General features: G+C 40.2%; 2 protein-coding genes across 2 annotated transcripts; one reads left to right on the forward strand and one right to left on the reverse strand.

The window, feature by feature from the left end:
- Positions 1 to 3,910: 3,910 nt before the first annotated feature.
- On the forward strand, positions 3,911 to 13,910 carry LOC110988775 (glutaredoxin-like protein C5orf63 homolog). The gene is made up of 5 exons (XM_022252604.2): positions 3,911 to 4,234; positions 4,268 to 4,286; positions 7,048 to 7,194; positions 8,721 to 8,777; positions 11,781 to 13,910. Exons 3-5 carry the CDS (start codon positions 7,057 to 7,059, stop codon positions 11,952 to 11,954), a joined length of 369 nt encoding a protein of 122 aa, XP_022108296.2. The 5' UTR covers positions 3,911 to 4,234; positions 4,268 to 4,286; positions 7,048 to 7,056; the 3' UTR covers positions 11,955 to 13,910.
- LOC110987965 (metal cation symporter ZIP14-like) lies at positions 13,641 to 21,666 on the reverse strand. The gene is made up of 11 exons (XM_022251149.2): positions 21,272 to 21,666; positions 20,741 to 21,014; positions 20,211 to 20,302; positions 19,388 to 19,538; positions 18,681 to 18,850; positions 17,726 to 17,899; positions 17,219 to 17,338; positions 16,844 to 16,928; positions 16,235 to 16,387; positions 15,960 to 16,147; positions 13,641 to 15,704 (listed from the first exon to the last, which is right to left on the reverse strand). Exons 1-11 carry the CDS (start codon positions 21,530 to 21,532, stop codon positions 15,582 to 15,584), a joined length of 1,791 nt encoding a protein of 596 aa, XP_022106841.2. The 5' UTR covers positions 21,533 to 21,666; the 3' UTR covers positions 13,641 to 15,581.
- Positions 21,667 to 21,678: the final 12 nt, after the last annotated feature.

Genomic DNA, 21,678 nt, shown 5'->3' on the forward strand with positions numbered 1-21,678 from the left:
GGTCGTACGTACGTGTGCAGTGTATTATCTACCGATTGAGGGCGGTCGCATACACAGAACACTGATCGCTAGAATGATCACGTCACGGGATCCCGAAGAAGGGTGCTGCACCGGTCATCACCCCTCAAAGTAAATTCCCACAGACACCGATGATAAATCTTTACATTTAGAAAAAAAAACCTATAACTCTCACAGGTGTCCAGGCTGGACAGGAAAAAAAATGTTTGACATGTCCGCTTTCATTTTCCTTTCAATTTTTTGTGGGTTGACCAATGAATTTTTAGAAATTCTCACCCAAAGCAGATCACTCCAATACAATAAATTTTCAGTGTATTACTTCTATTAATGAGATAGGCGGACATATTTCTAGCCTAAATGAAGGGGTGCACCACGACCGTCCACGAACTACAAGGGTAAATGCTTTACACGTAGGTCAGCATCAATGTATTACTGATTTCAACAGAATTTTAACGTCTGGTATCCGGCACAATTTGACAATGTGTTGAAAGGAATTATGTTCTAGAACATACATGTTTACTTTAGCTGATCAGTGTAATGATTTCAAAGTCATAATCTGTTTTAAATCTGATCAGATCAGATTTCATCTTAACTGTATATGCAGAAAGAGTACTATAAAAAGATTTCAACTTAGGGACGTTTTGTTGGGGGAAGCTGGCAAACAATGCCGAGTGCTCACTTGCAAGACACGCATGGCAAGATCGATTTGAAACATTATACAACAAAAGCATGACATGGCAGAAACAGCAAAACTTGGGTACTCCGGCTACATGTATGGCAAAAACACTGCAATGTAGCAAAATAGGCGTAAAAATGACAAGAACTGAGCATTCTGTGGCACGGGGCATTGGCAAGAAGGGGCGTTACGTACGCCGGTAACATCAATTTGGCATTAAATGCAGTTAGAGTGGGCTTTAACCCTAACCTTCCTCAATCCTCCAACAGGTGAAGGATTGAGGAGGGTTAGGGTTAAGCAAGAAAAGGCACTAATGGCAAAATCAATGCACGGCAATGTAAACTGGCAAGAAATGGCTTTAGGCGAGGAATGGCATAAAATATGGCAAGATCAATTTGGCCACATAAAAAGGTTAGAATGGGCTACAAGATGGTGAGATCTAGCCCCGTGCGAGAAAAAATTTGCTAATTATTTCTTAAAAGGAACTTTTTACATTGAAGAGATACAAGAACTCGATGATCCGCCGTGGTGCTATAGTTCCTGAGTCGGGATCAAGAAGTTGTGAGATCGAATATGCCCTCAATAGCCTTTTGCTAAGTTTGTTTTGAAAAAAAAACTTCAAATAACGAAGTTCAAAATCCACCTTTGGTCCAAGTTAAAATTGAGCTAGTGCTTTGGATTTGGAAGCGAGAGGTTGTGAAATCGAATCGACCGTTCGAGGGAAACCTTTGAAATTTTTTTTTTTAAACAATGCATGAAAAAAATCAAACAAAAAAATTAAGTGACAAAGATCTCGGAGATCGTGTTCCTAGCGCTTCTCAGTGAGCCGGGGGCGAGAGGATATGAGATCAAATCCCTTGCGAGAGAAACAGTGCTAATTATTTAAAGAGTAAAAATTTCATGGAAAATCAACTTACCCTTTTTAACCCTAAATAGCAAGATGCAGTTTTCCTGTGGCTGGAGCTCCTGACTCGGGAGCGAGAGGTTGTGAGATCAAACTCCGATCCCCAAAAAGTGTGGCCAATTTTTATTTTTAAGTAGTTACATGAAAAGAATTCAACGAAACTTTGTTACACTGAAAAGGAACAAGATGTCTTTGGTCCTGTTGCTAGTGCTCCCGACTCGGGAGGGTACACAAAATCGTGGAGGAAATCGTTAACTACGAAAGCCCATTAGAGCCCATTAGAGCCACAGACAAAAACATCAGTGGGAAACTAATTCGTTATTACGAATTACTAATTTGATCTTGATAAATAGTCGCTGATCAACTCCTATCGAAGCAACACTCAGCCAAGGAAAGGTGGACGGCTATTCATGAGCACTGCGTTTGAAATTCCTCAGGGCTTCGGCAAATTTTAGTGCCACCATCCGTGATGTGCTGGGCAAGATTATTCGAATTCTGTGCAGTTGGGATGAAAAAAAAAATGTTGAAGTTTGGGTGCTAGTGAAGAGTATTTGGAGACATTATAAGGCCTAGAATTCCTCGTATAGATGACGGTTTGTTTGATGAAACTTCAGACGGTAGGCCTTTAAGGTGACAGCGATTTGATTATAAGTAATCTTGTGCATGGTGACGAGTCTCCGATGGTCTCCGGGGGAGTTGTATTGTAAAGAAGAGCCACTGACTGATGTACGTTATCCTGGTTGTAAAGTTAGTAACTTAAGAACCGGACTGTTCTACGTTGAACCATATTTGTGAAATGAAGAACATCGCATTTATCGGGTTTGAAGTGAACGGTCAGCATTGCTCTCATTTCTCCAGCGTCCCTATATTAGTTAATAGCCTCACCGTGACAATCTGCAATTGTTTTTGCTTGGTGATAGATGACACAATCGTCACAATTGTAATAACGAATTATAGTGTACTAATCTGTTTTTACGAATTACTAATTCGTAGTGAATCCGTTATTACGAATTAATAATTCGTAGTGTCAGTAATCCCTAATTACGAATTAAAGTAATGTGTTACTATGAATTACTGATTCGTATTAGCGAATTAGTTTCCCCACTGATTTTTCTTGTGTGGGGTACGCTTGGGCTTCCGTAGTTAATGGCAAGCAAGTGTGGACTTCTTACTTGATGAGCACTCATCGCACATGTGCAAGACCTGTTCAACTGGGTGCACTGTCCCAATTCAAGGAAAATTCCGCCAGACGGAGGCGCTCTAAACATACCCCTAATAAATTCTTTCCAAAAGAGGAGTCTGTGTGGGCCAAGAAATTGTGGGATTGTGTAAGTATGGCCTAGGATTCTCTCTATAGATTCAATGGCTCCCTTCTGGGGGCAAAGCAGACAAAAATGTTATTTAAATATTGTCACTTGAGAGCCCAAAAGGGTGAGGGATGTCATTTGAAAAATGGCTACTGAGAAGACTTAGGAACGTTCACTTTTTTGGGGGGGGGATTTTGGGCGGATAATTAAAAAATTCATTGGTTAACCTTCTAAAATTTGAAAATCAAATGAAACCTGAAGGACCAAAAACAAAACCATTTTTGTTTGAGAGGACTCTGCAGGATTTTAGTTGCCAACAGTGGGGCTCCAAACTTTACAAGTTCAGTGCGCCCTATACTATAACCGGCTATCCCATTGATCTTCATTAAAAAGACGGCATATCCAATGAGTGCTCGATAAAAAAGTCATGTGTGACCATACGGTCCTTCCTATATCCTACTAATGCTCTGTACGTACGAGGGCGATGGGAACTGGCTAATTCAAGTGAAAGGTTATTTGCCACCGAGATAAGTGTCACGTGTTTATTGGTCCCAGCATTAAATTGATACCATAAACGATCTATTAATTCAGAACTTGCCACTCAAGTTGAGCTAATTACTTCGCTTGAGGACGTTTCTACATGCATGCCATGCAGAGGTGCTCGTTTTTGGCAGTGTTTAAACTTCAACCGCTCTTTGCTGAGGACGTATGACTCACTCACTATGAGTTAAAATGATTATGAATGGAAATTCGAAACAAAGAAACATCATAAAATGGGCTTTGATGTGCATCTCGAGAGCCTGAGAAACTCGTGAGCATGATTTTTCCTGATTTTTTAAAGTTCGCGCAGGCGGGTATTTATCACCATACTGGCCTGCACACAGACATCATAATGTGTATCCATACGGAACCAACCCGTATGTCTGTAGGCCTGCAACAAGCAGGCCTCTGGGTGTAGTGCCCCAATTCAAGGAAAATTCTCCGCCAGAAGGAGGCACACAAAAAGTACCCCCCCACAGATTCTTTCAAAAAGAGGGATCTGTTTGGGCCAAGAAATCGTGGGATTGTGCCAGTATAGCCCGGGATCATCTCTGTAGATTTAGGGGCACCCATCTGGGGGCAAAGCAGACAAAAATGTGATTGAAAATTTGTCAGAAGAGCCGGCCACGGTGAGGGATGTCATTTGAAAAATGGCCGCTGGGAAGATTGGGAACATTGACTTTTTGGGGGTTGTTGATTGTTACTGGCGCCCTCAGTTGACTGTGTGTACGATTGAGATTGTCGCAGTGTACATGTACATGTGTAATATGAGGCTGAAGTTGAACTTGTAGGCCTACTCACTCCTCCACAATATTTAGTCGAACAGAGTTTTCATCATCAGGTAAGGCATGAATCGTGATTTGTATATCTAATGCTTGACGTTACATTCTATTACTTTGACTACTTCGTGAACAGTCCGAGTTGTAGGACGCCATGAGTATGAATCGCCTCTTTCAACATGTTAAAAATAAAACTTGGCGATTCGTAGAGTGCAGTACTGTTACTTACATGTAGAGCGTTAGTCACCGATGAGTTGCCAGGCCTACAGTGGCAGGGAGTCAACTTTGAGTTCTATTCCTGCAAATTTGTGATTTTTGCCCACTTTTATCTCTTCTATTCAGTCACTTCTTTCGCTTTCCCTTTTCCTTTTGTATTTATTTTAATATTTTATTCAGGCAGATACAACACGCTATATACATACAATAAAAATCCAAACTATAATATAAAAAGAGGATCAATACAGATTGAAAAAGGAGGCACACATGTAGACAGTCAATCAATAAAAGACGAGGAATGATCAAGCAAGAGACAGACAAGACAGACATACATAAGAAAAAAACGAGGACAGTGCAGGACTGCCTTGGAGAAAAACAAGAGTGAAAAATGTCATTTTTGCCAAAAGGGCGTGCCACTCCGACCCTGCACAACAATCAGTCAGACACACAAGCAAAAAACGAGGGACATCACAGCAACAAATCCCACCTACATGTAAACACAGCACGGCCACACACACTAGAGAAAAGACAAGGAGAGGAAGAAAGAGATCGTGGAAAAGAAAACCAAGATAATAAAAAGGAGAACAGCAATCGTAATAAATAAAAGATGACAAAGACTAAGCAGAGAGACAACAAGGAAGGAAATTACTCCCACGGCACCACCCACTAAAAGGAAAATATGTTGAGGTTGACCAACCCACAGTAAGCCAGAGCAAGCAGCACATTATAATTACAATTTAAGGTAGCCTTTAAATTTGTACAAAAAAGCAGACAGAGACTCATAAGTCAACACGTTGACTATACCGTCAGGATAAGTACGCCTATTCCTGACAAACATGCAGGGAACGGAGTACTTGAATACATCAGAGCGAGCATACTGATGGTGAAATTTATTGGCATGTCTGCTGTTAACATTAATTAAACTCAAAAATGAGGGATGGCAATTGCACAAATTACCAAATAGCAATTGCTTACACACAAACTTCATAAACATAAAACTCTCGTCATGCTCAGGTTGCTCCTGTCTACGTTGATGCAAAATGAGACGAGTGGCATACCTTTGAACTTTTTCAAGCTGAGCAATATGTCCAGCTCCATACATAGGCCAAGCAGGAGAACAATGATCAAAAATGGGCATATCAATTGCTTTGTACAAGGCAAGGAAGGTCATTGTTTTACAATCACCCATAACATGACCCATGAAGCCGAGGGTCTTATAGGCCGTAGTAGTGACATACTGTAAATGCTCATCCCAGCATGAGTTATGCTGTGTACGGACACCTATTAATATATGAGTTTTTACCTCTTGAATGAGAGTACCATCCAAAACATACAAGGAAGGATAAGTTGTTGTTTTGTCCTGGTAAGAGCTGTACTGACTTTTATGGCATTGAGAGCAAACAAGTTCTTTTTAGACCAATCACTGATGGTGTTGAGGTCATCCTGGAGCTGAAGAATGTCACCACTTGACCTGATCTCCTGAAACTTTTTTTTTTCAGGGGGGGGGATTTACATGATTAACCCCACCTTGCCCTTCCTCATGACACCCATGGGCCCAACTTTAGTACATGTTAGTAAGAGAGATTCAGTAGGGGCATAACACAACTTGAGACCTGACAATGTCATGCCAGAGGGCACTCTGACATCACAGGTGAATGCAAGTGCATCACATTTTCAAAAAGAATAGCCTGCATGATTTTGGAACAGGCAGGGCCACGGCCTCCTGTGCCCCTTTGTGATCACCTACAACATATTGTGACAAACACTTGTCATGCTCCTGTTTAATATTTAGGGTGTGACTCATGCTGCTCATTTATAGTGTAGTTTTCAGTAGTTAATCAGTAAGCTGTCAATTACATCAAATTAATGAACATGTGTTTTCTTGTTTCTTACTTGTGGTAGTAAAATGTAAACGTACACTCTTCAAAAGAAGTGCACTTTTGTAGCTTTCAAATTGTGTGTAAATGTCAAGTCACATGCAAATATTTACAAAAATTACAGTAACTTTGCATGTACATGTACACACATGTAGGTAACAGACGTGTTGGTCAATTTCTGCCTTTAGTACGTGTACCTGGTGTCAGAGAAAATGTCAGCCATTCGAGTTCATTTTCAGTTGAAACTTGAAATCATCGTGACTTTTTTCATCCCTCCTTTCTGCTTGAATTTTTTTGTGTTAATTTTTCATGATTCACTAATTGTTTATAGAATTTGTGTAATTTATGACTGACCAGGGTACCCGACAGCTCCTCTCAGCTGTCAGAGCCTGAAAGTCATGGGGCTTAGACCCCTTGCAGGCTGTTAAATATTGAAATGACTATATACCGGTATGTAAATACATGTACACACACATGTACATGTTGGTGGAAGCACTATACACATGGGTCTTTCTTTTACATGTGTACAACAAGTGCATTACTTGGTAATTGTATTATGTTCCAGCAAATATTTTGCCAGTTGTACATTGACCATGGATTGTCACAGTGTTTAAAGGACTGTTTACACACATGCACATTGTACAAATACATGTACATGTATACATTGTCTTCAGAGATGATTGAGTTTAAGTGAGAAATGCTATTTCTTGCCTTTGCTTTGACCCTGCAGATAAACAGCATGGCTGTCTGTGTCAGTCCGCAGAAGTTGGCAGTGCTAGCACCATTGGTATATCAATGTGCTAACAGATACATCCTCGTGTCCTGCACTGCTTTCTCCAGTCACACGAAGGTGCCAACCTTAACCCTGTTCACCAAGGTAGGGCTTTAGGGCTGTTACAAACTGCATAGGGTGAAATTGGACAGCCAACTTTTTCTCTGCCTTATTTGTACAACTGCAAGATTGTTTTAGTCCAACTATAACATCAGTCCCAATTATAGTTTAGCTGACCCAGCTGCTGTACTACATGTACATGTATATGCACAGTTGCCACAGCTGTGGTGCAACAGTGGTTACTGCGTGATCTGATCAGAACCACACAGACTCGAAAAAGAGATATTGCATGGTGTTTACCGCAAGTTTTCCATCTTAGTTATCTGTCACCATGAATAGCTTGAAATCCCACCAGAGCAGCTCAGTTGATCTTAATAGAGGGCAGACTGAAAGTTGATGTCCCAGTACTTTCTATGTCAGTTTCTCCCTATTCGGTTGTGCATTGCTTCATTAAGTACCTTTTTTTTTTCCTTTTCAAAAGTATCAGCCTTTTCCAGAATTTCAAAAACAAAAGCAGTCACTTGTCAATTGTTAAAGTTTTAACATTACATGTAGTTGAGGCTTCAAAGACCCTTTGTTTCGTTCTTTCCTACATTTCCCACTCAGTCATTGCGTAAAAGGCGAAACGCTTTGTGGCATATGTTTGCGTTTTTTGCCGTATCAACCATTGCCAACTCATCATTGTTTTGACACAGTACTGTGAGGTACGAGATCATGTTTATGTTGGCATCCCAGCATGTATGGCTCACCATTCCATTTACCACAAACGTGGGCAAGGGCAATGGCCTCGTGTCATAGATTCACAGGACATGACACAGACACACCTTGTGTGGAACTTTTCATTTGCCAAATGTTGTGGTATCTACATATTCGTGTATGTATTTGTCTTTACATTCAAGTGAGTGCTTAAAAATGAAGGCCCATGATGGTGGTTTGTACATACAGTATGTACATGTACTAGTACATGTCTACTGCAAATTGGGACAAAAATTGCAAAAAACTTGCATTATTGAATTTATTGTTTTAGTTTTGCTTGTTAGTGTGTTGGTGTGATTTTGTGAGAGATGGTACTCTTATTTATAAGTTCAATTTTTTGGTCTTCTTTTTTTTTCCATGTGGCTTTGTGTAGAGGATGTGGATCACTCAAGACGGTGGAATTACCCTGATTTAATAATATTCATCGACATCTTCCCACACAGAAATAGTCTTGTACAATGCGGTGTCCAATACTGGAATAGCCTAAATGAAATTATAAAAGCAGTGCCCACGTTAACATTTGCTCTGAAGTTGAAAAATCTAATACTTTCTGAATACATCACCTGCATTGACTAGAATTGGATTTTGATGTGTTGTATTGTCTCCTGCCTGTCAGTGTTCGTCCGTATGTGTATCATTGCCAAAACATGTTCATGTCTTGTATTGTCCTATGTTATAGTACATGTATGTATGTCTGTCAATAGGTTAGGGTACAAAAGCAAATCCAAATGTTGTTCTTTAACGTGTGTCAAAACATAAAAATGAATAAATAATAAAACATTATCATTACTTTTTATTTTCTTTCACTCTGGTAGGACAACTGCCCACTGTGTGATGATGCTAAAGGAGTTTTACAGAAATACACTGGCAGGGTGAGACATGTTCTTATTTTTTGTTTTATAATCATTGGTAACCCAATGAATCCTCCCCTCGCATACCCATTCAGGATATCAGCCTATTGGTACTACAGAATTATGTCAATGGGCATTTCTGACTTTAACATGGATGTCAGTGAGCAGGTGTTAAAAATCAATCACATTTGTAATTCACAATTTCACTTTTTATGAAATTTAGTTATATTATCTTTTATGTAAAAACTAAATAAAGATTGCTACTGACGTCAAAAGCATGAGTTGAAGTCCTTCATCCATGCATCAGGCAAAATGAAAACAAAAGTCGTCATTAGCATCCAATTGAAACCTGGTTTGATAATGCCACATTACGGCTCTGCAACGACTGTATCATTATTTCGGGATGAATGCGCCCGCATGCGTGAGCGCTGTGCTCGCTCCCACTTAAGCTTGAATTAAACAGTGTCAGGCAGTGACAGTGACTTTGAAATACTTTCCCATCAACAGTGTTGCTCAACACTGGATTGTATAATAAAAATCAGCCATCCCAATTTGAACTGGAGTAACCCCCTGATGAATATCAAGCAGATGGCATGGTCACTTGCCGAGAATGACATCTAACTTACTTTACCTGGTTTTTCTCCGTGCTTGAGCTATAAAGCCCCCTATTATGGCCGCCAGGTCAAGAGTCTCTGGAGGACTAGAGCAGTGTTGTGACATCACCAGATCGCTAGATTTGTTTGCCACCCTTATCGATATATTTGTTTTCTACTCTTGAGCATTCTGTTGGCGGAACTGAACTCCCAAATAATGATTTTTTTTTAAATATGAAGAGAAGCTGCAATGTTAGTCATGATACGGGTAACAATAACCAATGCCCTGTTAAATAATCATTTTACGTGATTTTACGTGAATGTGATTCATCTTTGCAGTTAAATGCATTATAGTGTAAAATCACTTGGGGGATTGTGTGGTCGACATACATGTAGTTGATCAATATTTACACATTGTTCTGTGTTGTTCTTTTTTTTCCACTAGTAACAAGGTCTCCCTCAGAATGTTACTGCGGGTTTCCCTCCCAAGTTTAAATTTGACATTTCCTCTCATGTCCTCTCAGTTGACTTCAAACAAAACACATCGCTCAGCAAAACAGCTTCAAAATCTGTCCTCTGCAAGTACAGTCAGAAGATACTTCCCTGTGATTTTAATGTTCTCTCAGTCTGAGACAAAGAAATTTTCAACAAATGTGCACCGGCACCTTGATGGTGTTCACTTCAGTTCAAACTGACCCAAACAGGAAGACAATGACATAGCATTAGCAACATTGATCAGTGTCTCTAAACTAAACAGAACCCACCTAATAACTGAGTAACATGTTGTTGGAACTTGGTTTTCATTGTGAAAATCACGTTGGTTAACCTCAGTATGACAATGGCAGGAAGAAGTTTTTCCTTGACAGGTAATCGTCGCTTCATCTCTTGAAATTACAGTTGCAACGACAGTAAGATGAGGGTGAAGACACCTCTCTTCTAATAACTGTATAAATGCATACCCCCCCCGCACCCCCATCCTGATATTTTTACATTTCGTCTCCAATTTCATAAAGAGGAAATGAAAAGATAAGAATTTTGTATTTCCATTTTATCGTTAATTTGAACACATCATACACTTGACTTGATTTTTGTTTTCATGAGCTGTATGGACATACATCCTTATTACATACATGCACATTGTACATGGGTGCGTCTTCCCCGTGTAAAAACACATTGAACACAAGGGCCAGAATGTAGGAAAATGAGGATTTTCATTTTCTTGAAGGGATACCCATCTTTGCTAATTAACCACTACATTCATTCCAATTACTGGGCTCATGTAAAAGTTTACCTTTCAGAGAATGATTCATAGATTTCCTTACCACTGTACTCATGGTACTTGAAGTTGTTGCAAAGTATTAGTTTTTGCAATTTAGATTTTTTCTAAATAAAGAAACATTTGTTGTGATTATCTCCACAACCAGCTTGTCTTTCAAATCCACATGTGTGTCTCTTAAAGAAAACAGCGATGACTTGTGTTAAAAAAATGTAAGCTCTTCAGATGTGGCAGAAAGCAGAGTGTAGCATTTCAGAGTACAACACAGGAAATTGATACGACCCCCACATGTGATTGAAAAAAGTACATTATTTGTACCATGTATGTGCTATGGTGTCGCCCACACATGAATTTAGACACTTCCTCAATTGTCTGTTAAAGGTAGATCATGGTCATTGCAACCCACTACCAATGGAGCATTTGACAAGGTGCAAAGTCACTCTTTCCCTTGGCACCTGAAGTGCAAATTTTTCACAATGGCAGTATTCACAGATTCATGTCTCTCCACGTATTAAGTTTGTCACGATATTGGTTTAAAAAAGGAATCTGTTGCCGAAATGTCAACATTTAAATGGGGATTCCCCCTCTGTGCAATACAGTGCTTAGTGCGTTGTAAACACTTCCCGTGACTCATGTTTGTCTTAGTAGGCATCCTATATAAGAGATGTACATGTACTAAAACCATGAAAATGTAACAATTTAAACCATATCGGGGTACAAGCAGCAGAGCTTAGTTAAGAACTTTATCACTGGCTGTGCATTGATTTAACTGTTACAACATATAACCTATTTGTGAGCAAGTGGGTAAGTTTTTTTTAATTTCAAATAGGATACTTGTAGATGCTTTTGTTGCTCAACTTAAGATTTTCAGGTCGGCTTAACTTGCAGTGAGCATATCAGTACCTGAGTGTGATTTGTATCAGTACTTTGCACTATTACATTCCAACCTTGTTAATAAGAGCACTGTTCATACAAAATTTTGCTTTGAACAGGGAAATTTTTTAGGTTCCAAAGTCTTCGTTCTTGATTGTTTTCATTCCTGATAATACAACGTTTCCGTTGTAACAAGGTCAGCTGCCAAGTCCGAATTATTAACAAGGTATCTTTTCCAAATTGGGACAAACTAGACTAGAATCGTGACTCTCACATTTTCAGTTTGCTCTGGAGGAGGTTTACATCACCGAGCCGGAGAACAGGGAGTACTTAGCCAGATATCGCTATGACATCCCAGTCTTCCATTTCAACGGCAAGTTCCTGATGAAACACCGTGTGGACGAGGAATTATTCCAGAGAGTTCTTGCAGAGTACGAACAGAATTCCATTGACTGAAAGACTGTTCAGCTCCACCATCGAGTCATCTCTACCTGGAGGCAGTTTGGTAATCCGTAGCCTTAATACCAGTCACTGTGACATCAAACGAATCTACCCCAATGTGGTCTCAACAAGCAAGGAAGGTCCGGAGTATGCTGTCCAGCGCTGGCTCAAGATGCGCCACTGTTGTTTGCCACTCCCCTGACAGACGGCTACTGTCCTCTCTAGAGAACTGGAAAACAGAGTTGGCATACTTGTATCAACCGAATCTAGCAACCCTCAAGAGGCGGATCCACAGTGTAGGCAGTCTGCAGTGTAGGAGAATGGTCGAGTTATCTCTTTTGAACCCTGACAATAATGTCATAGTATGTCAAGAGCAGGGGCGCAGGCTTCAGACTGTTTGTAAAGAGCCAATTAGTATATACTCAGATGCACATCCCCTTTATGGTTTTGGCTGTGTCTTGGGAAACAGATGGGCGAGCGGTCGCTGGACTGAAGAGTGCTACAATATATACAGTGGCAATACCTTGTTTTATGAAACCTATGCAGTTTTGTGTGGCATTGAAGCCTTTGGGCCAAGCCTGGCGGCCCACCATGTTCACTTTTACTGTGATCATAGCGGTGTAGTGCAGGGCGTTAACAATGCTTGTAAGTCAAAAGAGAGCATCAGGATATTGGTATCGAAGATAAAAGAAAGGGCCCACAACTATGGAATGCATTTGGAAGTGAAACCAATTTATTCAAACGATAAGAAGCATAACCCCTTTCACCAGGCTGCTGATGCACTGTCCAGACGTAACAGGGTCAAGTTTCGAAATTTCCGGCCTAATGCCGAAGCCATGCCAACCAAGTTACCATCATATCTTGACATGATTAAACCTGACTTGAATTAATAGGAGTAACTCACACAAAAATTTCCAGATTTCATGGTACATTATAGCTTCACACGTTCTCTTGTTTAAATTGGGGGTATTGTGACTTTGTTTTTAGTGACAAAAAACCACAGGTCGATTTCTCAGCATTTATATTTCAGGATTTTGACCCTAACATTGTGGATTTTAATAGTTGCAATCAGATCTTGTTGTTTGCATAAAACCGTAGCCATTCGGGAGAGATTGATTTATCTTCAAACTCAGCCGTGTTGGTGTTTTTTCCATGCCTTAATTTCACTGAACCACAGAAGAATTCCTTCTTCTCTTGTGTGTGTGTGTGTTTTACTCCAGCACTCTAGATTAAGTGATGTGAGATTATTGCTCTGACTTGAAGTAATAAAGTTGTGGTTCATTTTATGGTTCAGGCAGTTGGTGTGTGGGCTAATGTGAGTTGCATGCAACTCATGCGATTCCCACGAAAATTTGCGGCTGTTTTGAATCCCCTTTAGACATAATGCGCTTGTGATTTTAGCTCTTGGTTTATCTTAATCAACTCAGGTAGATGATGGAGGTTCATTTGTTATGCTGCAACCAAGTGATGAAACTTTTAGGGAAACAAGACTTTAGAAAATTAAAAGAAACAATACTTTAATGCGCAGTTTATAAAGAATTCGCTTTTTTGCATGAAAGAGCACTTGACCATTGTTAATTTCTATTGAAAGATTCTCATTATTTATTTATTGAGGGGAAGTTGAATATTTAAGGAAGCTTTAGCCATCAGTCGCTACAAGCCATCTCTAAACACTGGATTAAGGGCCTCCAAAGAGCTTGCTTTGTTTGGCTAACTCTGTTTATTTCCATTTATGGGATGATTCACCTCACTTCTCCTTTGTTACATGTACCTTACTGCTGGCCTCCTAACACCTTGTTACCACTGGTTTATAAGATGATGCTGTCTGTGAGCCATTCAATTCTTTGTTTACTGTTTAGACTCTCTGATTGGCCAATTACTCCCCCTCTGACTCATGTTATAAGGTTACAACTGCATGGTTTATCTCATTCCTGAAGATGTTCTGAATAAAGAACGAAATATTGAATCAAACATGGCTTTCATTAGTCTTTATGGAGTCTGCATAATATTAAGTTGAATATGTTTTCTAAAAAACATCCTCACTGAAAAAACAGTAAAGGCTTTGCGGAAAATGCTGTAAGGAAATTTATTGTAAAAACCTCTTACGAGTAGTTGTATTATATTCTTGTTTATAAACATAATATAAAATTGTATACGTCAATTAGACAATTAAACGCCCAGTTTAATTTGTGTTCGATGTTATAAATGAAATGTAATCCGTCGTAATTTCTCAAGGTATAATCCAAAAACGAATGTAAAAGACTTTATTAAAAAGAATGAAATAAATTTTGTCGATAGTTCGCTTGATATTGAAATAATCCTTTTTCGTTTTCATTACAAACTCGGTATTTTAATTACAAAATGTATTTAAACTTAAAAAAAGACACGCTTCTGAAATCAGCAGGAAGCCATTTAGTGAGTCCTTTGTCCAAAAAGTGTCCTTAAAGAGCAACTCAAAGGAAAACAAATCTACATTCAACATGTTCATAGCTTGTTATACATGTACATGAGCTCTGAGGACAAATGACATTGCGTTCGATGTGGATGCTTCCATATTTATTGAACAGATAAACTCATAGAAACATGTTTCCTTAGAGTTGTTCTTTAAAGACTCGGTGACTGAATAAACAAGAAACAGCACGCGCCAATCAGCAAGTGTGCATATCGGTTAGCAGTATCGGTCCAAAGCAAAGAGAGTATAGCGCCGAAGGCGCAAGATAGATAACTTTGCCCAAAGGTGTAATCGCCGTGGGCGCCATTTGAACAAGCGATACCCCTGCGCGGTTCACGGTAATGCGCAGGCCCACCAGGTGTACGTGTCTGCCGCGGCATCTGCGCTTTAATGTGCGTTGCGCAGGTGTATCGCTTATGATGCCTATGATGCCTGTCGCAAATGATGCCTATGCGATTACAACGTTTTACGTGTATTCACGGTGAAGGTCTCCATCTTGCGCCGCTTGGCGGCGCTATACGATCTTTGGTCCAAAGTTAAGTTGTTGCTTACAAAGTGCCCTCTCCCGTTCCCTCAGGAAGGCCAGACAGTTGTAAGTCATTAAACAGGAAAATGTGATCAGAGCAACTCATTCTGAATTCTTTCTTAATAATGTATGTACACATGGGCGTCGCCAGGATTTGCCAGGGGGAAGGCAAACCATCTTTTTTCAGGAGGGAAATTTCGAAAACGGGAAGCACTCGCGACTTGAATAATCGACGGCTGGAATATTATTATATTTTATATATATATATATTATTTTTTTTTCAAGCAAATTGGCGATTTTAATCCTCTTTCATCGCTCATTTCTGTCGCTTTTTTCAATTTTTTTCTTTTTTATTTTCACTTGCCCCCTTCTCCCTCGATGCCTTTGTGTGTACAAACAATAGTTTTCCCATTTTCGACTTCTTCTCGAGTCGTTGCATTTACACTTTCCCGTCCATTCTGGACGAAATGAATCCAACGAGATGTTTAGAATCTAGTACTAAAACAATAAGCGATTTCTTTCACTGTAAACCGGAATGCACGAACTCTGTTGTCATTCAGTTTGAAAAGAATGCCGCTTTAACCTCAATCAGCTCTGTTAAAATGGTCTACTTCGTCAAGTACTTGTTCAGCCTAATGCACGTCTAACATAAATTCTCAGTGTTCTACTCGAATACCCCAAGAGCCAACATGATGGCCCAACCCAGTAGTAGACCGATGTTATGCCTGAGGAAAACCCTCCAGGGCTTGTGATCAGCCTCCTCTGCCTGTTGGTTCATCTCTGGAACCTGTGAAGTTGTGAAGCAGCAATTAGGAACGTAAGAATTTGATCTATACTGAGGTCTTGAGGGTGGCTTGTACATGTGCCAATTTACTGGCTCACCAGACGCGCAATGTCATCATAAGTGCACTCAATTTTATTTTAGGATATTGTTTGCTAATGCTATCCGTACGTGGACTGTTATCCATTTTCTTGACATTCAGTTTGGAATATGTGAGCACATTCATGTTAATGAACGTTGAGCTTTGATATGGAAACCTACCAGGCTGACTAATGCTATATAGAGGAACATCCCCGCTGTAGCGGCGAAGATCCACCTCTGAACCACGTTTTCGCTGCCCAGAAGGAGCCCGGCGTACAGCCCAGCGAATCCTGCTAAATTACTGAGCAGACTGCACACCATGGCCTTCCGAAATGAAACACCATTCCGAAGCATCACAGCAAAATCACCTGAAATTGATCACCGACAATATAACTTCAGTCACCTTTCAAGATAAAGCATTGCTCTCGGGATGTATGCCGATTGGGGACGCTTACCAACTTCGTGCGGAACCTCGTGGAAGAAGACAGCGATGGTTGTCGATGCACCAACGAACGGACCTTTGACGAAAGAGACACCAATGGTGATACCATCGGTGACGTTATGAACTGCGTCTCCGATCAACACCATGATCGACAGCATATTCAGACCTACCGAGGGTAAAGAAAAACCCGGAAAAAGCTAAATATTCTTTACAAGAAGAAACCATAGTTTTTCTCCTGCTAAACGAGTGAATGAATGGCACATTCCATTTGCCGCCTCGCGATTATTTTTTTCTTACCATTGCACTTTGGTTATTTGTTGACTGAAACACTACTTTACTGGTATTTTTCATTTGCGGCAGTGTCTGTTCCTTGAACCCATTCACCTGTTGGTTAAGTAATATGTTTGGGTTATTTTGATAATGTGTTTGAGTTACTTTGATGTCGGTATCACCGAACGTGCTGTTTGACATCTAAATGAGAACGTCGACTGTTGTACTTGACACAAAGCTGGTATGCGCTACCGAACCAAACTAGTAAACGAACCGCTTAACAAACTCTAGTTTTGTTTGTTTTGTTTTTCAAGTTGACCTTCTTGGCCGAAGATGTAACTGAAAGCCATACCAAATATTCTTGGTTGTGGTTTTTGGACTTTGGAAACTTCCTCTTCTTTGTCCATTTTCTTTTCCGTGGATATTTCTTCTTCCACCTTTATAGAAGAAACGACTAAGAAGGATGACATTGTAATATGAGGGATATTAATGGAATAAACAGTGTGGTAGTTCTATCCTTAACACTAGGCCTCTTTCGAAATCCCGTTGCCTCGTCAGGGCCCTGGTAAATGTATTTTGTGTCGGCAACTGTCTATCTGTCCATGTAAAAACTTTCCTTTAAACAATCGGCACGTGTTATTTCCACGCGGCCGGTTACAGTAGCAAAGGAGCTCCACTTTCACTACTTTACATCCATTGTGGCAAATCTATATATCCCCTATCTTGCCTCCTTATCGTCTTGCTGTCCATCGTCAGTTTCATTTGTCTTCTTGTCATCTTGGTTCTCCATGGCGACTGCCATCATTGCATCAGCGTGCATGTCACAGCTATTCTCATCAACGAAAGTCTGTGAAAAAAACCCCCACACACATAGCTCTCTGTTTGGGCAATGGAATACCATTCGTTGACCATGATCATGTTGATGTGCTATATCTCATCATTAAAGCCCGACATAACCGAAAGAAAAGCTTTGGACACTTTGTTAACAATATTATAAAGATTACACAAATTGCTTGGTAACGTAGGCCTAATATTACAACTACTACATTGATCCTTCATTTAAATTTGCTCTGAAAAAGTAGGAAGCTAGACAATTAACATGTACGAAAATGCCCTTTCGTTAATTGTTTCACCTAATACTATTAAATCCAGATTAGCAGATGGTAATAAAGATCTTTGACTGGGGTGAAATTATGTTCGAAAGGTTTTTCTTTCAATATAAATGCAGACTTGCCTCTCGCCGAGGCCGGGAATGCACATGGCCGTGTCCGTACGGTTTTTCTTTAAGACACAGCGACATCACCCGCTCGAAGATGAAGAAGAAGTAGACAGCTAAGATGACGGTGAGAATGATGAATGTGTGGTTTGGTTGGTCTTCCGTCTTTTGGATGTCATGGATACCAAGAGCCTTGAGCCACGGGAAAAGGAAGATATAGTTGGTGGTTGTGACTTTCCTTGGCTATCTGTGGGGTTTGCTCGTTCACTTTACAAGCACTTATCATCTTGCTTCAAGCTGGCTGGCATTGTTATTTGGTTCGTTGTTCTGCATAACGATTACTCTTTCCTTGGATACAGTACAGGCGGCTTATTGCCGGCACAATGTTTGTCAACCTGCTTTAAAGAGCACCTCTAACGAAAACACGTTTTCTCTGATTTCATCTTTTCAAATAAATATGGAAGCATCCAAATCGAATGTAGTGTCTTGTCTTCAGAGCTCAACTGTAACAAGCTTAAAAAGCTTTTTTTCTGTTCATGCCAAGATGCAAATTCTGAATGTAGATTGCGTCATTCCGAGAAATTATAGAAAACGAGGGGAACCCTCGCCCGGTGTTCATAATGGATAAACCCTTGGCCATGGTTTGGCGTGCACAAATGAATTGTCCACTACGAACACAGGGCGAGGGTTCCCCACGTTTTCTATTTCAGAATGACGCAATCTAAGTGCAGAATTCGCATTTTGGCATGAACAGAAAAAAGACCTGTTAAGCTTGTTATAATTGAGCTCTGAAGACAAATGACTCTGCATGCATTCGGCGATTTTGATGCTTCCATATTAAATTATTTTAACAGATAAAATCACAGAAAACGTGTTTTCCTTAGAGGTGCTCTTTAATCTGGTTTGACTTATGTATAAAATTCCATCCCCTGTTGCGAATCGTGTTAGAGTGAAATCACAAAGTGGCACCGACCTCAGGTAGAAGATGCAGCAGGGCATCCCCGGACAGCGAGCTAACGGCTAGAGCGACAAAAAACTGCATGACAGCAGCATAGAATCTGGACCCGTGGGTTGGAACGGCTACCATCGCTAACATAGATAGGACCGTAATAGACGCCACGGCAAGGGTAGCCCATCCATACACTGTCCATAGAAAAGGGAAAAGACCCCGTACTGAAACCAAAGTTTTTGGAGAAACTCAATGGGATGACAATAGACTGCAGGTAGCATTTTACTTTGAAGGGCGAAGTCTGTCAAAACTATTCACCAATGATAAACGTTACGTACGCCCTGTGGCGACATGGGGGCGGTCCTTTGTCGTGCCTACGAAAGTTTATGCATAACATCATTTTGGGTTTATTTAGATAATGTTCATTGTTATCTTCCCTTTTCCGGAATCAAGCATGCGGCACAATCTCTACCTCCAGTTGAAACCATTTTCCACGAATTCTAAGAAACGTCACCAGTCTCATGGATCTATCAAAAGGATGTCCAGAAAGTACATGTACACACCTATGCCTCGCCAGACATATTTCTCAACTGGCAGTTTGGTGTGACGATAAAGAATGTACAGGTGACTAAATTGCCACCTTTGGAAACAAAATCGATCAGGTCAGTCTTTGAATTTTGCACTGACAGAGAGGTGTGCTAACCGGAAAGAGTAGCCGGTATTTAACTTACTTTTCAGATCCAACTCCGTTGGTGGGGTAACTGGGATCACGCACCCTTGCGTGATTTGCTGGATGAGAGACGGGCAAACTGAGGCAAAATTCTCCATTGGAATGCCCCCGCTTGTGTTAAAGATGTCAATAAGTTCGGTGGCTAAGAAGCACTATTTAACAAGAATGAAAAAAGGTCTCAGATAAATAGTTTTTACATTAAAATAATGGGACAGATGGCGACATTGGCTAATCTTCCTACATTAATGCATACCGGTATGTTTGAATCTGAAATGGACGATTCAGAAAGCGTCTTCCAAGGAAAGTTTCTGAATGATGGAGACAAATCTCTTGAAACACCTTTTGGATAATTTTAATAATTTGTTTTTTTATAGTTCAAGTTTAAAAACCAATATGCATCCGTATGTGCAAGATTTTGGGAGATGCAGCGTGCCTTTCTCTTTTACAAGCATTTCAGACTTGGTCAGGCGTAATAATTCTCGTATTTTTTGCAATTCACCAGAAGCTATCAACGTAAAACGAAATTTTTTTTACATCTAAGCAATGAAATTCCTCGTGCACTATAAAGCATTACCATGTCATGGAGGTTTAAGACCATAGTTTTTAAAGTAAACTGTAAAGTATTCAACCCGTCGAACGTTACACGCCAACCGCATTTGCGTATTTATACCAAGCTTTGAATTGTCTTTTTGCACATGTAGAATTGACTGACAGAAGCTTTGGCCGTATACAGTTTACAAACAATACAAATTGTTTATCGGTGACTGCAGTTAGCGATTCTTACGTGCATTAAAATCCATTCAGACAAGCAACTCATTCCTTACCCGTTGTATCACACTATGATCACCGGAGGAATTGGAGTGGTTCGTCTGTAAAAGTTTCCCAATGCCTAGATCTTCAAGTAAAATTCCGAGTTCTGTCAGGAAAAAAAGACAAAAATAAATACTTCTCAGAAGTAGTCAACATGGTTGTGTTTTGCCAAGTCAAGCTTGACGGAGTTGGATGATGATTATTTTAATACTGGCCTACTCCTTCCTCTTGGAAATTTTTATTTAACAGAGTATAGTTCCATTCTCCCAAAACGAAATATAATTGAATAATTGAACAAAATGCAATATATTCAATAATTATTTCGGTTTCAAATGTTAATGTCTACAAATCTGTTAATTTAACGTTTTGCATGGAGCTTTGCAGTTGTGTAGCTAAATAATAAAAATGACTGTAAACAAATTGTCTTCAACATTCTTCGTATAAAACTGACGTTGTGTCAGGGAATTAATTTTTGAAATTTCCTGTCATTTAACTAATGCAAGATCATTACTGATTTCCGAAGCTAGGCAAATTGTAAACTCACGATCTTCACTAATGACTCCGGATTTGCCATACTTGCTGTAGACTGCCTGGAGAAACATGAAGGGTTTTGCGTCACCCACCGCCACGGTTCTTCGCACCCGACTGGGCGGGGACTGTTGCCAGGCGCACGTTCCCTCCCTAAGCTTAGTGATGAGGAGTGAGCTTATGCGAGTCAGTTCGTTGGTCGAGACGGAGAAGTTAAGATTATTCCGCAATATGTGTGTGCTGTGCAATGGTGTGCCCCCTCGGGACGTTCCGCCGTTCTCTGGAAAACACTAACACAAGAGGGGTTGTAAAACAAAACACATTGTTTGTCTTGTTCTGTATGTTTGGATTTGGTTTGATTTTCGTCCTGTTTTGCAAGTCTTATGAGCAATGTGTATTTACTGAACTATTTCAAAATACTTTGGTAATGATATGATAATGTCACGACTTGGAAATGAAGTTTTAGGTAAAGCTTTCGATTTGAACTCTGCCGTGTGCACAAGAATCACCTCGTCACAAGTGCTTCCGATCGGTCATAAATACTTGCCTCGTTACATATGGCCTTCTGAAAGAATTGCCCGCAAGAACTGTAGTTATCTTGTTGGCTTTCCGTGGGTTCTAGCTGCTGATGAGATATTGCATCCGTGCCCTTTATGCGGAAAGGTTTGTTTGCTACAGTGACACTCGCTTCGGGCCCAGAGTAAAGCATTTTCGTACCGAGAGTTGGAGTGCATTCGGATATTGTAGCTGTGCACACATATAACACGAAGATCTTCAAGTAAGACCTCACGCTGGTTTGACTTTCCATTGCGAAGTAGGCGTAAAAAAATGGAAACTGACGACAGTTCAATGGAAGTAAAAACAGGTCTGACCCGATGCTATAACGTTCAGTGTTTTTACACGCGTGAAGGCTGGTCCTTTACTGGTACGCCCTATAGTGCTGAACATCTAGCA

The sequence above is a fragment of the Acanthaster planci genome, linkage group LG05, assembly GCF_054643075.1.
Source record: "Acanthaster planci isolate LZ-2023a linkage group LG05, COTS_SCS, whole genome shotgun sequence".
In the NCBI taxonomy this organism is placed as follows: domain Eukaryota; kingdom Metazoa; phylum Echinodermata; class Asteroidea; order Valvatida; family Acanthasteridae; genus Acanthaster; species Acanthaster planci.